Below are 15,399 nucleotides of genomic sequence, written 5' to 3'. Positions count from 1 at the left end.
CTATGTGATATCACTTGATAGGTTAGAATCATAGAGTTGGAAGGGACCACAAGGGTCATCTAAGGGCCACAATATCCTGCCATGAAAGAAGGCACAGCTGAAGTACTCCTGAGAGATGCCCATCCAACTTCTGTTTAAAGAGCTGTAAAGAAGGAGAGCCCATTCCATTGCCAAAGAGCTTTTACTACCAGGAACTCCTTCCTAATTTGTTCATACAGTGTCCCTTTCCCTGATATAACTTTATCTCCTCCTTTTACCCGTAACATCTCATTAGCAGCTTTATTTAATGATTCATGTTATCCAAAAGCATCACATTACCCCAGTGAGCACACATCAATAACGCAGTACAGTCCATAGCTGCAACTATCTTAGTGAGAAAGGCTACTTCCCTCTACCTGAGGCACTAGAGATACATACTAGGCCATGGGGACAAGTAATCAGACTAAGCATAACAAATACTTATATCTTCTTCTTATGTTCACATAGAATTCAAGGTAGCATTGAGAGTGTAATCTGGGTTACGTTTTAAGGGATGCAGAAACAACCCAGAAAAGAAAGGTGGCTGCTGTGTGTGCTTTTCAATGAAAATGGGCCTGTTCTTGGCATTACCTTCTTCATGAAGCTCACGTCTTGCCGTGAAATTTTGTCTCGCTTGATCTTCAGGTCAGATACATCAGGTATTATCCTGAAAATGTAACACACAAAGACGGCTTAATAAAATAACCTCAACAATAATCAGAGGTTGCTGAGCGAAAGATGGAAGCTAGCCATAAATTACATAAATATATTTCCAATTCTTCTAAATCTGGGATTAAGCATGCTACAGTATTAGAAGAGAAGGGGGAAATGAAGCACCTTTGACATTAACCGATTTATTTTAGTGTGAGCTTTCATGGCTATCAATCTGCTTTTTCAGATGCACAGATGTGTCAATCCACTTCTTCAGTGCACATATGCTGGGCTTTAGAAGCAGAGTTTTATTGTGCAGGTAGGCTGAAATGAAGTAGCCACTTAGGGCTCTAAAAATACACTTTAAAGGGCTGCAGAACTTTAAACTGGGTCTGCAAACACAGCGGAAACCAATGTAACCAGGACAGTAGAGGTGCCACATATATTGGTGGCTGTCTACTTCCAACAGTACCCTCGTCACCACATTCTGTACCATGTAAACTTTCTGAACAGTTTTCAAAGGCAGCCCCATGTCAAGTGAATTACAGTAGTCCAGCCTGGATGTCACCAGTGGATGGGTAAATTACACATGGTCTGCCCTCTCCTGAAGGGGCAGGAAGTACCAGCCTCCGCTGGAGAAAAGCACTCCTGGCTACTATCACCTCAGCTTTCTCCATTAGTAACAAGCTCAGAAAGACCTCGATCCATGTACGTGATCCTTAAAGGGGAGTACGACTCTACCCTCTGTTCACCTGACACCTTTTTACAGATCACTTCTCTCTTATTTAGATTGTCTCAGCTTGTTGTTTCTCATTCATCCCAAGACTCCAGGTAGAGACAGAGTTGTGTTTCATCTATGTTATTGCCGTTGTGTGCCTTCAAATCATTTCTGATTTATGACAACCTTAAGGCAAACCTATCATGGTGTTTTCTTGGCAGAATTTGTTCCAAGAGGGTTTTCCTCTTCCTTCCACTGAGGCTGAGAGAGTGTTACTCGCTCAAAGTCACCCAGTAGATTTCCATGGTGAAGTCGGATATGAACCTACTGTCCTAGTCCAACACTCAAACCACTACACCACACAGTTTCTTCTAAGCATGATAACACTTAAGATCATCAATTAGGGACTATTTTCCAGTACACATTTTTGACAGACGGTGATGAAATATTGCAGCTTTGTAGACTGCCGTTTTTATTCTTCATGTAGAGCACCCAGAATATTTCCTGTGGAGAGTAGGATCATTTTAACACCTCAAATTAGAAATAGCAAGTCTTTAAAAACAAAAGGTTATTTCAACCTCAGATTAACAATGGCTAAGAATGTCTAACATAAAAGCATTACTTACAACTGATTTCATCCCCAGAGCATCCTACCTGATTCCTCTAAGTTTGGCTCTGTTGTCATGGCGATCAATAAGATTGTGTAATATTTCCAGGACCAGTTGCCGGAGCTCACAGTCCTCCATGAGAGAAGAGGACAGCAGCGGATCCAGAAACGGGGCCGACATGACTGTTGCAATGCTTTTGGCATTGTACCCAGAGGTGACCTGGTGGGAAAGTTCAAGTCAAGCAAGTGATGCTGAGGCAAACATCATTCATGAAAATCAACAGCAGTAAACAAAGGGGCTACCATCTGATAGAAGTGAGTTTGCATGCCAAATCCTAAAATCAAATAATCTGAGGGCTGGATTGGTCCCCAGCTAGGCTCTGCACACCGGAAAGCAGCCCTTCTCAACCAACCTGCTGTCTTCCAGATGTGTTGTAATCCAACACATCTGGTTTAAAGAAAGGACTTCTCATACTATGCTACATTGCTTTTTCACTGTTTTCTTTAGGAAACAACAACAAATCACTGCCCCTTCTCTTACCCCACATCACTCAGGTAGCAGTCCTCTGTGTGTGTGTGTGTGTGTGTATCCTTATAAATAAATAATATTTATAATATTTATAAATATATAAATAATATGTCTATATCCTGGGACCTCTGACTCATTCCCCTTTCCTCTTCACTATCTGGGAAAGAAATACCATCAAGTCGCCTGTCGATTTATGGCGACTTCATGAATTTCATAGGCTTTTCTACAGCACTTGGTTCTTCCTTGGCAGTCTCCCATCTGAGAACCAACTAAGGCTGACCTTGCTTAGCTTCCAAGATCAGGAGTGATCTGGTGCCTTTTGGTGATTCTGAAAAGTGGTCAGAGCTTCATCCCTTGTGTTATACTGTCTGTCCTTTCACAGGGCAAGTAGACTAAACAACCCCCCTCCTTTTTTTTCCAGGCAGGTTAAACTCATTTAAACTATTTAAACTATTAATATAAGGCACACAAACCAGGATTGGCTGCAGCAGCCCGCCCAGCCCCAGCCTCCGGGGAAGGGAGAAACATTATAGACAGTTTTAATTAAAGGTTCGTGACAATCCTTGGTGTGCTTCTGTCTATGCTGTAATTGTTTTAACTTTGTAAGTCACCTTCAGACCTATTTCTGGGGAAGAGGCAGGAGAATAAGTAAATGGGGGAAGGCTGAAGGATATTAAACAGGAAAGGGGACCTGTAGGCCTCCTCTGGCCCACCCAAAATTGGCTCCCCACTCACCTGAGAACCCCCCCCCCCCCTCCACCCAGCCCACCTCTCTCTGAAACCTTGCTTTCTTGGGGAGAGAAAGGAGTTTCTGATTAGAGACTGGAAGGAGAAGAAATTCTTCCTCATCTTGCTGTTGGCCAGTATTTACAGCAGCAAGATGAGTCCAAGACTGGGTCTCTACTGGCTTCTGGAAACACTGACTCACAACAAATTGCTGCCCTTTTCTTACCCCAGATCACTCAGGTAGCAGTCCTGTATATAGCCTGGGACTTTTGACTTGCTTCCCTTTCCTCTTCCCTATTTGGGGAAGAGATCCAAATACCATACCTTGGTGTGACCTCCCCCCATCCCCAGCACTGTATGAAGCAGGGCTGCAACTCAAATGGCAGGGGGGACGAGGACAAAATAATAGCAGCCACCCCATGAAATAAGAATCCCTCCCTTGTGAAATCTTCCTCCAATCTCCAAATTTCTAGCATTGCAGAGTGTGAGAAAGTGAACGTTCTTCACACCTAGAATGCTTCTATTTGCTTGCCCCTTTGCTTTGGATGCATAACCTGAGTTTCTAAATGGTCCACTGAAGTTTCTGTAATGCTAAAAATTTGGGGACTGAAGGAAAATTCCCCTTGGGCAACAGAATTTTTCTTTGGAGAGGCAGTAGTCCCATTTTGCCCCCTCTCCCACCCCCAGTAACTACATGCCTGAGAATTCCATGTCTGACCAGGAATTGTGTCCTCGGGGACCTCTCTACCCCAAGGTGGACCATGCGTGCTTATCTTCTCATGAGAAATATTGTACCCAAAAATGTAGGGAGTGTGGGCCTGAGATGCCCACCAGCAAAGAGATGGGAGAAACTACACAATCCTGTGTGGCTTCCCTCTTTATTTCCCAACTGAAATAAAGCCTAAGAATTAACCTTGTTTCCTGTTTAGGAGAGAAAGTCTATACTAATCTTTCCTAATGTGATTTATTTCAGATGTGCTGAGCTACAGCTCCCATCTTTCTCAGTCAAGGGGTTAGGGGAGGCTGGCTGACACTGTCTGTACCACTGAAGGCTGACATTCCCTTCCACTAAATCTATGAGTAGAACCAAGATCAGGCCTACCATCAGCAAAGACCTCAGCAACATGATCTGAATCCTCCTGGTTCCCAGTTCGCTACAGGGAGAGAAAAGCAGAGGAAAATGCATAGTTCAGAACCAGAAATAATGCTTCAAGGCCCAGCTCCTAGTCCAGCCCTTGGCACACAAGAATGCACAATGAAAGCATTCCTGACAGATGACCATCCAGCCTCTGTATGAAAACTTCCAAAGAAGGAAACTCCATCACCATCGAAGACAGCATTTTCCACTCTCAAACAGCTCTTACCCTCAGGAAGTTCTTCCTAATGTTTAAATGGAATCTCTTTTCCTGTCATTTGAATCCATTGCTCAAAGTTCAAGTCTCTGGAGCAACAGAAAACAAGCTTGCTCCATCTTCGATATGATTCCTTTTCAAATATTTAATAATAATAATAATAATAATAATAATAATAATAATAATAAAATTTATTTATATACCGCTATTCCATAGATCATAGCGGTTCACAACAATAATAAAACCAGTTAAAAACAACAATGTACAACAACAATCACAGTAAAACGTAACATCAACATTTATACAAAAGGCTAAAAGGTGGAATACATCACAATTTCAGGGGAGAAGAATGACAACAAGGTTCATGGAGGGAAAGCTTGGCAGAATAGATAAGTCTTCAAGTTTTTCTTGAATACATCAAGGGAACTGGACATGCGGAGCTCATTGGGGAGAGAGTTCCAGAGTTGAGGGGCTGAAACAGAATATGCCCTCCTTGCAGCAGCATAACCAACATCTGGAACTGTTAGGAGATGTTTCTCTCCTGACCTAAGAGTGCAGGGTGGATTATATGGGGAGAGGCAGTCCTCCAAGTACCCTGGGCCCAAGCCATTTAGGGCTTTATAGGTAATAACATGGTTATCATGTCACCTCCAGGATAAACTTACCCAGCTCATTAAGCTGTCCTTATAGGGGATGGTCATCTTTGCAGTAATGTTGCTGCCAGCCACACTCACCCTATGCAAGTCACAATCCATTACAGGCAAGCTGCCCACTAAACTCATCCCTCAATGCACTTTTCAATACAAAAGGCCCAACTAGCAAAAAACATGGGTTATTTTTCCTGTACCTGTCTGCAAGATGTCATTGTGAGGAAAAAGACAACCCAAGAGGCTTGTGTTCAGGGACATCCATTAACATTTCAGCTTAGAATCATAATGGGAGATGTAACATCACATCCCCGGCAATGATTCATACTTTGTTTATGAATACAGTACGACCCCTGTATCTGTGGGACCGGTATCTGCAGTTTCACTTACATATGCCCGAAAAGCTATAGCAATAGCAACGCGCCACCAGAGCAACTGCTGCTTAAATGCTTCTGGCAGAAGTTAACCACAGTGTCATACTGGAGGACCTAGAAACGCTCAGAGAGATTTCTCTCTAGAAATCTCTAGGTCCTCGAGCATGACTCTAAGTAATTCATTTCAATAGGGTTCACTATTATCTACAGTTTTGCGTTTCCCATTGTAAGTCCAGGAACATAGCTCCTGAAGATACAGGGATCATACAGGATACGGGAACCTGTTAGTTGCTTGGAATGGCAGAAAGCACTGGATAGTAATTCCTGACATACTGGCCTCAGGTCTAATGGCACAAGGGCTGTCACTGTGTTGCATATTCAACACAGAAGCTACTGCTGGCATTGCATTTCTCTACCTATCTTGCAATGCAATCAGAAATAGGCAGCACTGGCAGGCAATACATGGGAAAAAGCTAGAGCAGCAGAGGCACACATGTTACAGATCTCCTGAGACCTTCTTGGCTCTGCCTACATGATAGTTCTGGTTTACTGCCTCAACAGGTTTCCAGGATGTTAAGGAAGCAGCAGAAGGCAGAACTGGAAATATTTCCAGGGGCACTAAGACTGGACAAGCAACTGGAATTGGACTTGTGACCCTCCACTTCTTCTGCTCCAGCTCTTCCAGTTCAGGGAAGGGCTACCAAAATGGTTAAAGGTCTGGAAACCAAGCCCTATGAGGAATGGCTTAGGGAGCTGGTTATGTTTAGCATGGAGAAGAGAACACTGAGAAGTGGGATGAAAATCATATTTAAATATCTGAAGGAACATCATGTAGCAAGCTTATTTTCTGCTACTGCAGACTTGACAATGTACCAATGAATTTAAATGACAAGAAAAGACATTCCACCTAAAATTAGGAAGAAATTGACCAAAGGAGCTACTTGAGAGTTGGAATAGATTTCCTTGGAGAATGCTGGACTCTCTTTTATTGGAAGTCTTTAAATAGAAGTTGGATGGGCATCTCTCAGGAGTACTTCTGTTGTGTGTTCTTGCATGGAAAAGGGTTGCACTACAAGGCCCATGGAGTCCCTTTCAGTTCCATGATGCTAACAGCCTACCTCCTGCAATTCCACCTATTCCCACTAGCTCTATAAATATAACATCAGTAATACTAATAATTAATATCAACAAAAACTTTTTAAAGAGAAACAGCATTACAAGCAAGGTTTAACAGTGCAAACAAACAGCAAAGAGAAGAAAGAGGAGATACAAACCCAAGCTGACTGGTGTCCAGTGTCTGCAACACTGACCCAAAGACAGGCACTTTCCCCATTATGAACATCATAATCTCAGAGCGCTGATAATCTGGCAGGTTGCTTCCAAAGAAACCTATGGGATGGAATGGAAAGGAAAGAACTAAAATTTTCCACCCAAATTATTATTATTATTATTAACCTTTATTTATAAAGCGCTGTAAATTTACTCAGCGCTGTACATACAATCTTTTTAATGGGACAGTTCCCTGCCCTCAGGCTTACAATCTAAAAAGACACGACACAAAAGGAGAAGGGAGTGGTGGAGGGGAAGGGGCCTTTCTAGTAGGATAATACAGCGCGCCCATGCCATATGCGGGCGCACCATATGCGGCTTGAGCATACGTGCTCAAGCCGCGGGGCGCGCGTGGGGCAGAAGGGGCGGCGCATCCCATTCCATTGAATGGGCGCGCCCCCCCGCTGCGCCCTGCGCGCCGCTGCGCCACCGTGCATGAGCCCCATTGTTTCCAATGGGGCTTGAGCATAGGCAGAAATCACCTTACGTGGAGGGATCCGGAACAGATCCCTGCGTAAGGCGAGGACCCACTGTACATATAAAATACATAGCAATACAGGAAATGGTTCAATAAAGCAGACAACAAAGAAACATCAAATAGCAAGTGACAGTTATGCAATGCCTGGGAAGGCTTCTCTGAACAGGATGGTCTTCAACTCCTTTTTGAAGCTGGTTAAAGAAGTGATGGCTCTTGCTCGCGGGGGAAGAAGGTTCCAGGAGTGAGGGGCAGCGAGTGAGAAGGGGTGAATCCTAGATGGGGCAGAGGAAATCCTGGGCTGGGACAGCAGACCTTGACTACCAGAACGGAGGGCCCTAGTGGGAAGGTGAGGAGAAAGAAGGTCTGATAAGTAAGGAGGGGCCAGCCCAAAGACAGGATTCTGGAAATTCAAGGAGGCCACCTCATTTAGCTTTTCCTCCCCCTTCATCAGAAATAGCTAAAAGGGCTGGTGAAAGATCTAGAATCTGTGCGGGGAGCAATTTAGGGAGCTAGGTATGTTTAGACTGGAGAAGGTAAAAAGGGGACATGATATCCATGTTTAAATGTCTGAAAGGCTGTCATACTGAGGATGGAGTAAGCTTGGTTACTGCTGCTCCAGAGACTAGGACACGGAAAAAAGGATTCAAACTATAGAAAAAGATATTCCACCTAAACAGTAGGAAGAACTTTCTGATAGTAAGAATTGTTTGACCATGGAAGATGCTGCTGGTGGAGTGATGGAGTCTCCTTCTTTTTTAAACAAGTTGGATGGCCATCTACTGGGATAGCTTTGATTGTGTATTTCTGCATGGCAGATTGGGGTTGGATTGTATGGCCATTGGGGTCTCTTCCAACTCTAGAACCAATGATTCTATGAGCAATTCTGAGCCACTTGTCCAGTTAAGACAATTTTTCCAAGCCCCATTAACAATTATTTTTGAAGCCAAAAACAAGAATTGAATCCAAGACTGTTTTCTGGGAAGAGAGAGACACTGATGACTTGACCTTTTTGTAAAGGCAAGATGAAAATGTAATAAACAAAATGGTACACATATGCAAAGTTAGACTTTATTGTGGGGCTAACTGACTCACCAATAGTTTGTATGATGGCATTCTGCACAATCTTTTCATCGTTCTCCTTTGGGGAAGTGGTAAGGCCGACGCTGCCTTCAGAATCCCGTCTGTTGCCCAATTCGAAATCCACACTTAGGGTCAGGTGCTTCAGCAGTGTGTTGAACACCTCCAGGACAGTTGGACCTGCACAATGGGTGACAAATGTCACAATCTGAATCTTTCTGGGAGGATGTGCCTTTACTGCACCAGAAATCAAAATCACCTACACACCGTCACTGAGCCTAAAAATCTTGCCTCCAGCTATTTTAAAAATATCCCCACTGTGTTGTAACAAGACAGCCAATATGGCGTAGTGGTTTTGAGTGTTGGACTAAGCCTCCAGAAGTCCAGGGTCTGAATCCCCACTCAGCCATGCAAAACCACTGGGTGACCTTGGCAAGTCACACATTCTCAGCCTCAGAGGAAGACCACGGCAAATCTCCTCTAAAATAAATTTTAAGAACCAACATAATGCCCTGGTTAGACTGCTGGATGTGAACTCTGAGACGATATGGTTTGAATCCCTGCTCAACCATGGAATTCTTGGGCATGTCATACTCTCTCAGCCTGAGAGGAGGGCAATGGCAAACCTCCTCTGAAAAACTCTGGCAAAGAAAATCCTGCAACAGGGTTTACATGCTCATAAATTGGCAGAAGAAGAGATTTCTCAGTTCATTTTTGGGCAGAACAATAAGCCATAGAGCATGGCAGATGGGAAATGTGACTGTCTGTCTAGCACCATAAAGTGAAACTGTCAGATGAGCAGGTACATATAAGCTAAGTTCAACAGAGAAGAAAGGCATAATCTTGACACTTTCCTCCCAGCTTTTGTAGAATGGGGCTCTTCTGCCAAATGTCCACCAACCTTATTACATTTGCAACCCCATCTGATTCAGAAAATTGCTTTTGTTTCCTCTGCTAGTTCCTCTGCCTCACGTGATAAACATTCATTCAAAAGACCCTTTGAACGGCTTCTGGGAAGAAATGGTCTGGCTAGTACTTTAATGCAAGCTTTCCCCCTCTTCCCTGATCAATACACAGATGAAAAACTCACAATTGACACCAACATCCCATTCAAAGGTCAGGTGGCAAAGCAAGGAAATAGAGGCCTCAGCAGGGTTGCTAAAATAACTGAACCCAGAACATAAAGGACAGAAATTTTAGGAATCCTTCCTCCCAAGAATCCTCACAGAAATTCTGCATTCTTATCTGTCTCTTTTAAGTATATTTTTTACAATCAGTATAACTGTGAAGTCGAAGGCTTTCGTGGCAGGCATCCATAGATTTCTGTGGGGTTTTTGGGCCCTGTGGCCTTTTTTCTAGAGGAGTTTATTCCTGATGTTTTGCCAGTATCTGTGGCTGGCATCTTCATTCAACTGCTGGCGAAACGTCAGGAATAAACTCTTCTAGAACATGGCCACAGAGCCCGAAGAACCCACAAAAATCTATAATCAGTATAAGTCATCATTATTAAAAACAAGAATGCTCCAGTCAGACTAAACAGGAAAATGGAATAAATAAAAGACAAAAAGGGAACAATCCAAAATATTCAATATACTATATTATTATAAAGTCATAGGCTTCTCTACTAATTCATCACAAAGTGTTTGCTTAGCTTCTTTGGTAACTTTCAGTTCCTGGGTACATTTCTTTCTTTAGTGTTACAGGTGAGTTTCTGCATATCACTCCCTGAGTGCATGCTTCTACAAACTCCTCTGTGAGGATGGAGGCCCACTAGCACATCAAGTTATGTTAATACATGAAATAAATGTTTTCCCAACTTCTAGCCCCCCCCCCCCCCCATCTTCCTCCTGGGCACTACTACATCTGCAAGAATCCAGAGCCACCAAACTTGCTCCTCAGTCTGCCCAGCAACCAGCTGGAATTTTCTTTTTTCTCTGCCCATTTTTTCTACATTTTTCACCAGGGTTTTCATGGTTCCTGGGAGACCTGAGCCCCCCCCCTCCACCCCATCTTGGCATGCAGAGAACACTTTCATTCCCAACCACAGAAATACAGGGTTCAAAATGGTCTTTTCTTTCTACTGCTTTCTTTGGCTGGCACTAGTTCTTGCTACTTGATTTTTGCTGAACTTGAAGCTGAAGCAGTGTACCTTCTGTGCATGGAGTATAAACCCTACCATTTTATGATGCAGTTTTGGATTATGAGTCATGGATGGTGAGATAATTCAACTGCCAGAAGAATCTCCACTAGATTCAATCAAGACTATGAACACGTATTTTAAAATAGGTATAAATTCAGCTATAAAGATGGACCAGTGTATTGCAACCAATCCTAGATTAGTACCTTCTTTAGTAACACAACAACTACATAAAAATATTTTTGCCTCCTATCAGAAGGACAACGGAGTCTGGCCTCCCTTGGCCATGAATTCCAGAGACTTTGAACTATTTCTCTTAATTTTGAGCTCCCGTGTATTTCATTTTATAACTGTTAACCTTTCTGTCAAGAAATCCTCAAGCAATCTTTTTCTAGAAACTTTAAGTTTTGCAGAAACAGGTTTAGTTCTCAGAAGAGTTTACGAGTTCAAATGTTATTAGTTAACTTAAAGTCTTATACTGCTAAATTAGGAACTGTAAATTGACACCAATAATATTTCAAGTAATAATAATAATAATTATTATTATTATTATTATTATTATTATTATTATTATTATTTATATTTCCCCACCTCTCCCAGATGGATCGAGGCGGGATCACAACCCAGTATAAAATACAATACAATTACGATACAACAAATCAATAAAAAACATACAATTCACAATTTAAAACTATACATTACAAAGCAAGAATGGGACAGGGTGTGCTCATCCTATTCAGGGAGAATAGGTACAATAAGTACAATAAGTACTCCATACCAAGATTACTCAATGCACAGCCATTTTCGAATTAATTATTTCTATGTTCTATCTTGCTTGGGCCCAGCACATGCCTAATGTTAAACTATGGTTTGTGCTAAACAGTTCTGAAGTCAAATTATTGTTTCATCCTCTAAAATTTAAAGCTGCTTTCCTGCTTCCATTGTCCTTCTCCTCTGAATTCCCAGCTCTTTATAATTATTTCTGGAAGCGAAGTATATGGCACAATTGTCATCTGACATTACATAAACTACAGCTAACACCAAACCATTTTTCCCCATTTCTAGTATACCAGGCAGTTACAAACCATGGTTGGGCAGTTCAGACATCACTGCAAGCCCTGGATCCCCTGATGACGTTGGACTACAGCTCCTAGAATCCCTGATCAACCCCATGTTGGCTGGGGCTTCTGGGAACTGAAATACAACATCATTTGGACATCCAAATTTGAGAACCACTGCTCAAAGCCATTGGTTTGTTCACCGTGGGCTGGCGTAATGTATGAACAACTGCATCTTGGTCTGCTTCTGAAGATGAAGAGTGGGAGAAAACTTGTATAGTTATACAAAATCCAACTGTGACCAGCAGCTTGCTTTTTCAATATACAGTATATGTTTTCAATGCACTGCTGTGGATAGGTAAAAGTATCAACTAATATAATCAATGAACTGAATCACAGGCAATAGCAAGCCAAGCTTTTCTCAAAGGTAAGAAAAGAATTCATTTGAAGGACTCATGGCATTCTCCCTCTGAATGCTGCATTCAAACTAGATTTTAAAAAGTAATTTATTTCAAGAAAATAACACCTAAACCAACAACAGATCAACAAGCAGCAATTCTATCACACTGGTTTAATCAGCAGGTCAGCTAGAGTGAATTCCTCTTTCAGGAGCAGTCAAAATTTAAAACAAGACAAAACAGGTTATATAAAATATAAAAACAACCACAGCTATCAAGAGGAAGAATCACCTTCCTTGAGGTTAGCACTCTTCATTAATCACATCAACTACATCTGCACTGAGGAGCATGGATAGCCTTACCATCTGGGTGAGCAGTCCCTATGTCTTTCTTCATGCGAGTTTGACGCAATGCACCATCACAAAAAAGTGCTTCCTGAGAATCCATTTATTGCACAAAAAACCATGCAATCATTCGTTTTCACTGTTTGTCTTTTCTAGGCATAGCATATTCCCCTTGCTTCAGGATCCTTCTGCCAGTCCCAGCTTTGCTTTGAAAATCTGACTCTTCCTGCCAGTTCTACACTGGACTCCACTGAAGGCCTGAGCCTACAGATCCTGTATTTCATCTCAGCAATTTGTCCTTCCACACTGTGATTACTTCTTCAAGAATCCCTGCCCTCAGCGAACAGATGTCTTCTCACACAACTACTGAGTCACACCTTTGTTTACTAGAATAGCTTCCTGTCACAAGCCACTGACAAAGATATATTAACTGTAGCACACAAAAACCCAAAGCTGTCAAAAGGAGGTACTGTACTCTGTAACAGGGAGAGAAAAGCAAACATAAGGACCAGAGACAATCCAGGTTTCCACTGTCTAATCTGCATTGCCATGGCCAACTAGATCTTGCCTCAGTTTCCCAGGCTTTAAGGTTATTGTTGTATGCCTTCATTCATTTCCAATTTATGGTACTCCGAAGGCACATCTGTCATGGGGTTTTCTTTTCTAGATTTGTTGGGGGGGCGCGGGGGGATTGCCTACAGTCACCCGATGTGTATCCATGGTCAGGTGAAGATTTGAACCTAATCTTCTGGGGTGTAGCCACATCGCAGAATTAAAGCAACTTGACACTATTTTAACTGCCATGACTCTACCCTTTAGAATCCTGGGATTTGTAGTTTCCTCAGGCACCAGAGCACTCTGACAGACCTGGCTGAATACCTCATCAATTTACAAATCCCAGTGTTCTGTAGGATAAGTCATGGCAGTGGAAGTGGAGTACAAGTGCTTTAATTCTGCAGTGTAGCTACACCCCGGAGTCCTAGTCCAGCACTCAGACTACTCCACCACACTGGCTCTCCCAGGCTTTAAGTGTACGTAATATTCTTTTAATCAAACTTACCAATGGATCCTTTAGCAGCAATGGCCACAGCCTCCAACAGGACCTGGATGATGCCTGCTCGGACTCGAGGAGAGGCTCGCTTACAGCTATCGAGATGCCCCAGAATCTCCTGTATCACATGATGGGAATACTGCGCCTGGAAGCAGAAGGAAACGTTTAAACCTCGTTATAGTCTTTCAGAATTGCCCTTCTTTGTTTTACAGATGATAATGTCAAATAATACCCAACAGTCACAAATGCTGTAAAGAACACAGTACAGTCGCCCCTTCTTATACATGGTTTGAAAATGTTCAAAAAAAGTATAATTTCAAATATCAAACCTTGGTTTTCCATTTTTTATAAGGGATACCATTTTTCTATGCCATTATATTTAATGGGACTTGAACATACATGGATTTTGTTATACATGGGGGATCCTGGAACCAAACCCCAGCAGATAACAAAGGTCCACTATACATGAATATCTGCCCTACACAGTGCCCTTAGAAGAGTCACATGATAAACTGGAGGAAAGAAATATGATAAATGGCAGAAAGAATAACATAAAATGAGAATGGCACCTTAAAGGTCCATGACAAGAGGATTGACTCTTTGGTCGTCCCAAAAAAGGCAGTGTGGGTTTAAGAGAAAGAACTTAAAGAACACAATATGTCATTTTAAAACAAATGTATGAAAGCAATATATGATAAATCACAGGCTCTGTTACTAGTGAAAATGATTTCTTCTAAACTACAGAAACAGTGTAGGCACACGTCCAAAACACATTGCAGAAATAATCCAGTTTGAGACTACTTTAACTGCCCTGGCTCAGTGCTAGGGAATCCTGGAAATTGTAGTTTATAGTGGCACCAGAGCTCTTTGACAGAGAAGACTAAACATCTCACAAAACTACAGTTCCCAGTTAAAAAGCAGCCTCAAACTGGATTATTTCTGCAGTGTGTTCTGGACCACAGTGAAAAAAATTGCTTGATAATATGCCTGGTGCCCAGATTGCTGAATGTCAGAATAAACGTAATGAAAACTAATTTAATGTTAATATTAAAAGGTATAGCCATGTTAATCTGTAGAATCAGTACGTAGAGAGATCTCGTAGCACCTTTGAGACTAACTGAAAGAAAGAAATTGGCAGCATGAGCTTTCGTAAACTTCAGTCTAATTCCTCAGATGCATTAATGTTAATATGTAGATATGTGTTCTGAAAAATCAGAAACTATGGTCCATTTTATAGGTATGATATGCTATATAATTTTTTAAAAAATAATTTCCCAAAGGCTGATGGAAAAGGAAAGTTTTCAGCTTGGCACAAAACTCCTATACAGGACATTCAAAATACAGTTTTAAAAAATATTAATTTCTTCATCATAAAAACGTAAGGTTTCTGAGAACCTGAGAGGTGAGAGAGTTAAATAATGAAGCTCAGAATAAATATTCCGGCAACATAAACATTGGGAAAAACCATTTCTTTTTCTCCAGCACTGCACTCAACACATGCTGATTCCAGCCACATACATCCCCCACCCGCCCAATCTAAAAGCAATTTTGTTATGACAAAGGTACAGGAAAAAAGTACCTGTATGGAATACATAATGATTTTAAAGCAATGGACAGCAAATTCATTGGGATCCCACAGCTTGTGATGGCCTAAATGTCTGTTGAAACAAGAAAAACCATCGTTTTTGTTAATTAAACACCTAATTTCATTGGAAAAGATGATATTGCTCTGGCTATAATTATGAAGCATAAATATTTTTTAAAAAGGTGAAAGGAAATGCCTTTGTTAGCAATGTTTTTATTTCAACAACAAAATACTGGTGAGAATTAAGAAGACACAATTTTAAGGCTGGTTCATGTGTGGAAGACCACTTGCCTTCACACAGTATATTTGGGTGGTCCCAC

At 41.8% G+C, this 15,399-nt stretch overlaps 1 protein-coding gene across 2 annotated transcripts in view; it reads right to left on the bottom strand.

Annotated features, from left to right (window-relative positions):
- The window catches only part of LOC149317746 (protein EFR3 homolog A), a 66,128-nt gene that overhangs the window by 16,172 nt on the left and 34,557 nt on the right, over positions 1-15,399 (bottom strand). For both annotated transcript variants that reach the window (XM_089518140.1, XM_089518139.1), the window contains exons 9-15: positions 15,074-15,152; positions 13,504-13,639; positions 8,522-8,686; positions 6,897-7,011; positions 4,352-4,403; positions 2,042-2,214; positions 610-685 (exon numbers count right to left, since the gene is read on the bottom strand). In XM_089518140.1, the coding sequence (XP_089374266.1) occupies positions 610-685; positions 2,042-2,214; positions 4,352-4,403; positions 6,897-7,011; positions 8,522-8,686; positions 13,504-13,639; positions 15,074-15,152 (796 nt within the window). The remainder of the gene's footprint in view (positions 1-609; positions 686-2,041; positions 2,215-4,351; positions 4,404-6,896; positions 7,012-8,521; positions 8,687-13,503; positions 13,640-15,073; positions 15,153-15,399) is intronic.

The sequence above is a fragment of the Sceloporus occidentalis genome, unplaced genomic scaffold (genome assembly GCF_023333645.1).
Source record: "Sceloporus occidentalis isolate IW3139 unplaced genomic scaffold, rSceOcc1.0.p SCAF_3, whole genome shotgun sequence".
NCBI lineage: Eukaryota > Metazoa > Chordata > Lepidosauria > Squamata > Phrynosomatidae > Sceloporus > Sceloporus occidentalis.
This window is presented reverse-complemented; position numbering and strand designations above follow the sequence as displayed.